The 8508-nt window shown below is 35.3% G+C and overlaps 1 protein-coding gene and 1 pseudogene across 1 annotated transcript; both read right to left on the bottom strand.

Moving 5' to 3' along the window:
* Positions 1 to 580: 580 nt before the first annotated feature.
* Positions 581 to 2001, bottom strand: LOC120175068 (ethylene-responsive transcription factor RAP2-3-like). Its single transcript, XM_039181770.1, has 3 exons — positions 1855 to 2001; positions 1765 to 1818; positions 581 to 1149 (listed from the first exon to the last, which is right to left on the bottom strand). The coding sequence occupies exons 1-3, from the start codon at positions 1973 to 1975 to the stop codon at positions 581 to 583; spliced, it is 744 nt and encodes a 247-aa protein (XP_039037701.1). The 5' UTR covers positions 1976 to 2001.
* A 1397-nt stretch (positions 2002 to 3398) lies between these two features.
* On the bottom strand, positions 3399 to 5048 carry LOC120175214 (annotated as a pseudogene).
* Positions 5049 to 8508: the final 3460 nt, after the last annotated feature.

Raw genomic sequence — 8508 nt, 5'->3', positions numbered from 1 at the left:
CATCCATATCGTATTTTCGCATCAATCTAGTCCTCAAAGTTGTTTAATGGCATCATTCTATGCCCTTCCCCAACTTAAAACCCTAAATAATAACCCTAAGTTAGTGTTTAGTTTTAGAGGTAATGAGATTATGGTTTAGGGTTTGTAATTTAAGGTTAAGTTAGGGGTAGGGTTATAGAATGATACAATTAAGAAACTTTGATGGCTAAATTGATGTGAAAATACGATATGATGAAAATAATAAATTGGGTCTACTTTAGTTTTAAGATCGTTGGATGAGTGAATACATATGACTGAGATTAAAATTAGGAAATGTGAAGATATTTACTGAATTCTCAACTATTTGTTTCACTCATTCAACGGTTCTAAATTTGTGTAAAACTCGATTAATGCATTGATTCAAACATGACTCATAAACACAAATATTATCATGATATTTTTTTTATAAACATCCATAAACTCTTAAACACACATGCATACATATGTATATATAATATAACGACGTAATTAAAGAAGTAATTAACACATAAACATTGATTAACAATAAGTAACATTATATTTTTCTCAACACTATAAAAAGCTAGTGCTGTAGCTGATACTGTGTCACGAGGTCATCAAGCGTCCAAAGCTCCAGTGAGTCAGTCCCACTCCCACCGTTTTCACTCATCTGAGTCGTAGTAATCTCATTATCATGCTCTAAACCAAGGAAAGATTCCAAACTCGAGATTTGCTCTTTCAGCTCCAACTCACTCTCCTCCACTATAACCGGCCTATAAGCTTCACTTCCATACCCAAAACCCATAGGATAAGGTGGTGGCGGTGGTGGTGGTAGTGAATCGGTGGTTCTCTCGAAATTCGGCTGAGTGAACTCAGGGCCCATGTACCTTTTCTTAGCAGGTGGCTGAGTGAGGGCTGGTGGTGCTTCTTCGGCTTGAGCTTGAGGGAAGTTGAGCTTGGCTTTGTTACCACGAATGCGCTTAGCGGCTTCATCGTAGGCTCGACCCGCTTCTTCGGCTGTGTTGTAGGTACCGAACCAAACTCGGACGCCTTTATGAGGGTCTCTAATCTCGGCTGCCCATTTACCCCATGGCCTTTGCCTGATTCCCCTGTAAACACTCTTCCGAGTTCGCTGAGTCTTCTCAACTTTCTCTTTGACTCTGCTTGTCTTCTGAGTCATCTCGCTTTGCTCTACTCAGTAATCACCCCAAAGAAGATCAAAATTTTAATCAATTCTTTTTTCATGCATGAACTTGAAGGCTGAAGCATTGTTGCTCATGCTCAACAAAAAGGTCTAATTATGAAATGACCCCTTTACAAATTGCGAAATCAGCACCTTCCCTTCATTTGTTCATGATCTGGTCCTTATATTTCATAATCAGCATTGTTGCTCATGCTCAACAAAAAGGTCTAATTATGAAATGACCCCTTTACAAATTGCGAAATCAGCACCTTCCCTTCATTTGTTCATGATCTGGTCCTTATATTTCATAATCATTGATAAAAACATGAACTGAAACGGTTGAGTTTTGTTAATTTGCACTGTCTACACTGTAGCTTTTTGCTAGTCCTTTGTAGATTAATCTTTGAATTATGATTTAATGAAAAGATTTAATATCCAAAATACTAATACCAAATTCTAACAACTCAAAGTAAAGGGATTGAAATCATAATTAAGCCTTTTTTGTTTTCCCCAGCTTCAAAGTTCATGCAAGAACAAGAACAAAACACAGACACAACTTTTTTTTTTTAAGAAAAAAAGCAGACCTTTGTTAAGTTGATTGCCTTTAGGATCCATCCGCTTGTTGTTGTTGCTGTTGCTGGTGCTGTGAGGGTGATGGTTGAAAGGGTTTTTGCCATTGTTGTCCAAACCTAGGAGGTCGGAGAAGAAGTCGAGTTCAGACCAAAGGCCATCGGCAGTCAGATTCCGGCCATGACTCACGGCAACGAAATCGGAAATAATTGCTCCTCCACACATTTTTCTTGTTGGGTTTCTTAAAACTAAAGTTTCAACTCAAAAACTTCTGCCTTTGGGGTCTATGATTTATAGAGTTGACGGTTATAATACAAAGCTATCTACGAAAGAAACCGACAAATCATATACTTCAAAAATAGGGATGGGGTCGGGTCGAATTTTTGGTCCACCTGACCCAACCCGAGAACAAAGAATCCTCTACCTGATACCCGACTTGATTTGACCGAAACAAGATTTCACCCGATCCGAATTCGACCCGAAATAATAATAAAATAATATTTTTATTCAATAAAAACCGTAACTTAATTGAAAAAAATAATATATAGAGGGTATTATTGTAATTATTATTAAATATATAAGGTAAAATTATTTTTTTCGAATCGATCGGGTCAAATATTTTTTACCCTAAACCCGAACTCTACCCGAACCAATCCGAACCCGAATTTTTCAAAAAAAAAAACTCCAACCCGATCAGATCAAGTCGAGTCAAAAACCTTCGGGTTCGGATCCCTTGGCATTCCTATTCAAACAAAAAAGATTATATATATATATATATATATATATATTTAAACAATTAATTTTAATTTTTTTTAACTTGTATCTTACATTGGTTATCGGATTATGAATTGTTAATATATTATTATTTTATATATTTTCATGTTGGATCGACAAAATCAATTTTAATATTTCATCGTTCTTAAAAATATTCAAATAAAAAGTATTTTACATAATGTATATTATTATCATTTTATTAAATGGAACTTATAAAATAAAGCACCTTGGGTGGGGTATAAGACAATGACGTGGCAGTCAGTGATTGGGAGAGGAAATGAGGGGGCTTTCGCTTCGTGTAACGCAAGTCATAAATCCAAAATATAACGGCCCGTGCGGGGGTCATTTGGAGTGGGATGTTGTCCAATGACCCTAAATTTCCCACTTATTTACAATCTTGCCACATTTATTTATTTAAACCTATCTTAAATTTATTTATTTAAAACATAAAAGCATATATAATTATCTTAAATCGTAGTGATGAAGTTTCAATTATAAGACTTTAAATTTAATTTATGTTATATTTAAAGGGTAAACTATGCATATAGTCCCCTATGTTTAGAGTTTTGATCGACTTTAGTCACTAATTTTAAAAAAAGGAGAAATGATCTGTAACAATATCGATCCGTTCGATTTTAGTCTTTCATTAGTTTGTTAAGTCTTTCGACTATTAGAAGTTATAAAATGATCTTTCACTATAGAGTGTTGTTTTGTTGAGTTTGAGTATCTCGACTATTAAAAATTATAAAATGATCACCCGACTATTCATCATATCACAGTCAGCATGTCAACATTTAGCTGAGAATATTGTTAATTCTTTTAATGGAAAATGGTGAATTTATAACATAATGAATAATTGGTCCACGCGCCACCGCTAACTGAACGGTGGGGGGCTTTGTTTCCCGGCGTAGGTGACTTTGGCGTTGGTGCAGTTAGAACTGAATGGCCGATGATAATTTGGCCGGCCTGAGTACTCCAAGTTCACGTTCTTTATCTCGACGCCACTGCCAGGATTTACTTTACTGCAAAGCAATTGTACTGCAATTTTGCTCGCCAAAGTTCCCCTGATATTTTCGAAGATAATGTCACTAATGCTCACTCTCGATGCCTAATAGCGGCGGGAAACCGAACCGAAGCGGAAGAGCTAAATTTAGTCTAGGGTTCATAGGGAAAATTTTGATGTTTGTTCAATGCTTGGGATGGAAGAAAGCTTTGAATTACCTGAGCAATGGCCCTGTTTCCGTATTCTTGGTCTATGATAATCGGGTTCGCTACATTTTCCATGATCATATCCTTGAAAAAGATGTTCGATGCTTTACTCGACGAATCGGTTTTATATGTTTTGATTCGAGCTCCGTTCGTTGTCCCCTTAAGAGTGCTGTTCGTCACGGATATCTGGCTAACGTCTGCCTCGTCGTCGTAATGGCCTAGACTACCGATGCTGTCGAGGATCGACGGATGAGTGGAACTTTTCGTGTTTGAGCTTGTGGAAACGAAAAAGGAAGTGTAAATTTATGTACTTGAAACCATGTCCGGGTCCGCACGTTTACGTTCTTGATGCTGATTTCGTTGGTTCCGTGGATTATCGAGACGCAGTCGTCGCCAGTGGCGATGACGCTTTCGGTTATTTCTATCTTGCTCGATTTGCTAATGTGGATGCCGTCGGTGTTGGGACTATTTCCGGGGGCTTGAACGTTAACGTTGGAAATCTTAACGTTTGAACAAACGGTGATAAAAATATGGAACCCTTTCGCATCGACGGACTTCATCCCGGGGATGATCGTATCATTCACCCTGACGAACTTCATATTCTGCATTTCGATTTAATGAACCAAAAATTCGTTAACTTCAGTCTATGTCAATCTAATATTAGGGTGGCAATTCGAAGCTTACGGCGGGCAACCGGACGCATTTCGACTTATGGGCACAGTCGTTATACTTCCACGCCAAAGCTCCTTGCCCGTGGAATGTGTCGTCACCGGTTAGAATCAATCCGTTCTTCAACGCTTGAAACGTGATCCAATCCGTCGCGCCGGCTCCACCGGTGAAATACGAAATGTCGGATTGCGCTTTCACCATCCCCTCGGCTCGAATAGTTAGAGGAGACGGATTGAAGCAGGGGCCCGAAAATATGACCAGACCTATTAAGAAGTCCCCTTTAGGGATCACCATCATTGCATCCCCACGGAAATTGCATGCATCTTTGAAGGTCCTAATGAAATTCTGCACCAAATCACAAATTCAATCAAACAAAACCACCATGAGCACACACATGCAACAATGAAAGAAGAGTCTAAAACCGAAACATACGATCGAACTATCCGTCTTTCCGTCGGCTTTCGCACCGTAATCTAAGACATTAAAACTTTTGACGTCGGAGCCTACTTTACCAACATCTTTTTATTTAAAGCATCGCCCGCTTCATCAGCACCAACAGCTTTTGACGTCCACCGTTGCAACCGTCGCAAAGCAATAAGCACAAGAGAAGAACCACGGTTATTCGAGCTCTAGTGACGAATGCCATCGGTGTCACCCAAACTAAGCTTCAAATTTCTGTCCTTTTTTTAAATAAAAAAAGTTTAAAGGTCTCAAATGGAAAAAATGCAGTTTTCGTCGCTTAAAGTTTCGTCGCCTTTTGTCCTAAATGTAGCTCTTTTCTGTATCCCTTGTGAGTGTTTAGAGGGCTTTTTTTTCATGAAATTATGAATGATTTAGAGAAAGATCAGTACAGATTTAAATCTAAAAAATCTAAACAATTAGATTTTTTTTAAAAGGGTAAAGTACACAAATGATCTTTCGACTATTAAAAGTTATAAAATGGTCACTCGACTATTCATTATATTCCAAGCTCATCCTTTTCCGTTAAAAAATTGCCTTTTCTCTAAGCTGGATGTTAACATGACGACTGAGATATGATAGTCGTTTGAGATTCCTAGATCAAATTTTATCATATCACAATCATTAAGTTAACTTTCAGCTCAGAATACATCAAGTTTTTAACAAAAAAAAAGTCGAGTTTGAGACATAATGAATAGTCGAGTGATCATTTTATAACTTTTAATAGTCGAGAGACACAACAAATCAACACTTTATAGTCAGAGGATAATTTTATAACTTTTAATAGTAAAGGGATTTAATAAAGCAATACGCTATAGTCAGGAGACCATTTGTCAATTAACAACTACACCGATGTATTAACGATCAAATATGAATTATATATGTCAAATGATTTACTTAGATATAAATTTTTAAAATTTAAGGACTTAATTGATAATTTTTTAAAAATTTAAGGACACAAAAACTAGTAGAGGCAGGAATGATATATGCTTCACTTGTCACCTTGGAACACAAATAATATCAAGAAGGCATAATTTCGTCCCGACTTGATAAGATTGAAAAAAAAAGAATCCCCTTTTCTACTACCCACTTGGAAAATTTATTCTATTTTAGTTTGTGTAAATTGTAAAATTAATTTTTATACTAATTTTATATTTTGAATTTTAGCTATTGATTCGAACAATAATCATTAAATTTATAAGTTAAATTGCGTTATTAGTTTATGTATTATTTGTAAATTATACATTTAATTTTTACTCACGAATTTGATTTTTTTATTAAGCTAAAGTGATTATAAAGTAATATGTGTTTTAATTACATTTAATAATGAACACTCAATCACCTTTATAATTACCGGTGTTCAAAACTGCGATATATAAAAACAACAATGATTCGTTTAACAAATAAAATAATTTGGTTTGTGCCGAATTTGATTTTTTTAGTTATAATTTAATCATATTATCTTCTTATTATTTAGGTTAAAATTGAAATTTTAAAAATTTCAAACTAAAATTTAGAAAATATAAAAATGGATAAATTTCATGTTTAGTATCTAAACTACCTGTTTTGGTCCATTTTAGTACATAAACTTTCAATATTTCAAAATATACCTAAGGTTTAGGTTTTATTTCATTTTAGTACCCATTAAAAACTTAGCGTTAAATTTTGAGGGAAAAAATGAAAGTTTAGGTACTGAAATGGGTAAAAACTGATAGTCTGAGCACTAAACGCGTAAAGCTTTTAATGGCGGACTACTAAAATGAAACAAAAACTAAACGTTAGGCATGATTTTGATTTTTTTTAAGTTTAGGTACTGAAACGGTCTAAAACTGATAGTTTAGATACTAAATGCATACTTTACCCTATAAAATTGAATTTATAATATAAACATAATACATACTATCAAAACGAAATACTCAAAACTCGTTTATCATTTAAAAAAAATTTTGGTATTAAAGAAGTTTAGGTCAGAGGTGATTCCGCAGTCTAGGGCCAGAGCATAATTAAGATAGAATTGAGATATACATAGGAATTTACAGATTACCCACCAAGAGTGACGGTAACATAATTCGAACTTGACCTTACAAGCATACATTTTTTAATGTCAATCACTTGTACCAACATTCATTCATCGACTTTTTTTCGATTTAAATATTACCACGTATTACCACTTGAAACGATAATAAAAAATCTTCACAAAAGTAACCATTTTTCATTTTTTTTAAACACACATTACCACTTCATAGCATATATTCACAATTAGTGAAAAAGAATAATTTATTTTTCTAGTGAATGTCCCATTCCCTCGGATGCTTCTTTCAAATAGTTTGTGAAAATGCCCAACATAAAAAGAAAAAAAATATTTTTCTATTACAATATTAAATTAATATTTATGTATGATGCTGATGTATAATAAGAGACGATAATCGTGTATATCAGTAGCGGTTCAATCTTTTTAATTTAGACCGAGGGTCGTTAATGATGATAAATTGAAAACATTACATCCTTGATTCGAAAAAAGGGAGACTTTCTTGAGTCTAGGTCACTTTATTTAGGGAAAAGAAGAGAGTTTTCTTATATACTTCATGCCTTTGATGTCATGTAGAAGTGTCGTATAGGTGGACGAGAGAGATGAGAGGAGGTATGGCGTTTGTCAATAAGTTTATCAGAATTATTACGAGACATGTTACATTAGTTTGTCTGTCGTGATTACGACGACGGAGGTTTGCACAACATTGCTAATAGCTTTCATTACCGAAACCAAAGAAAATACAATGGTCCGACCTTTGGAAAATTTAATCCTACATTACCAAGCCGGTGCACAAAACATAGCTAAGGGCTTGAGAATTGGGATGCTTGACAAACATACCATCTCCCATAGTTGTTAGAAGCCTGAACTTGATGACAATTGCCGGTATCGGGCTGTTGAACGACGGTGACGGCCTGCGGTCCGTGATAAACGTACTGGTTCGGAACCAATCGGTGCATGGCCGAATCTCCGGCCTGCCGGCCGTGCGTTGACGGAAAGCTTTCGGACACCGGAGCAAGCTTGATAAGGTGAGCTATTGAACATGCCATGGAGCTTTGTGTTCTATTTTTCCTGCCTATATGTTGAGGCAAGGCATTTCAATGTTTATATAGGGGAGGTTTAGGGATTAGGATATCTAGTGGAATCCCCTGAATTTCCCATTTTGCCACCACAGTTTAAATAAATGAACAAAAGTTCAAGGAATTTTGTTAGGAGAAAAATGGAAATGAAAAAGAAGAGGTTATTCCTCCATTTAACTTTGATTCCATTGTTGATTAAGATGAAATATAGATGAAATTGAAACGACTAATCAATTAAAGTTGAAATTCCTAATCATTTTACTTTTTCTTTGGTAAAATGGAAATGAAAAAGAAGAGGTTATTCCTCCATTTAACTTTCTTTGATTCCATTGTTGATTAAGATGAAATATAGATGAAATTGAAACGACTAATCAATTAAAGTTGAAATTCCTAATCATTTTACTTTTTCTTTGGTAATAGTATCTTCTAGGGATGGGCATGGGTCGGGTTGAGTCAGATTTTTAGTCCACCCGACCCGATCCGAGAACAATGACTCCTCCGACCCAAAATCATAAAAACATTATTTTTATTCAATAAAA

This window comes from Hibiscus syriacus, unplaced genomic scaffold (assembly GCF_006381635.1).
Source record: "Hibiscus syriacus cultivar Baekdansim isolate YM2019G1 unplaced genomic scaffold, ASM638163v2 tig00112159_pilon, whole genome shotgun sequence".
Taxonomy (NCBI): Eukaryota; Viridiplantae; Streptophyta; class Magnoliopsida; order Malvales; family Malvaceae; genus Hibiscus; species Hibiscus syriacus.
The sequence above is the reverse complement of the archived record's forward strand: the minus strand, read 5'-3'. Positions and strand labels throughout refer to the sequence as shown.

What these genes read in the sequence shown, in the direction of transcription:
- LOC120175068 (XM_039181770.1), bottom strand. Translation starts at nt 1,975, where the DNA reads ATGTGTGGAGGAGCAATTATTTCCGATTTCGTTGCCGTGAGTCATGGC. An exon ending in CCTAGGTTTGGACAACAATG is followed by an intron (nt 1,819 to 1,854) that starts GCAAAAACCCTT and finishes CTCACAGCACCA; the next exon opens with GCAACAGCAACAACAACAAG. An exon ending in AGGCAATCAACTTAACAAAG is followed by an intron (nt 1,150 to 1,764) that starts GTCTGCTTTTTT and finishes GCAGAGTCAAAG; the next exon opens with AGAAAGTTGAGAAGACTCAG.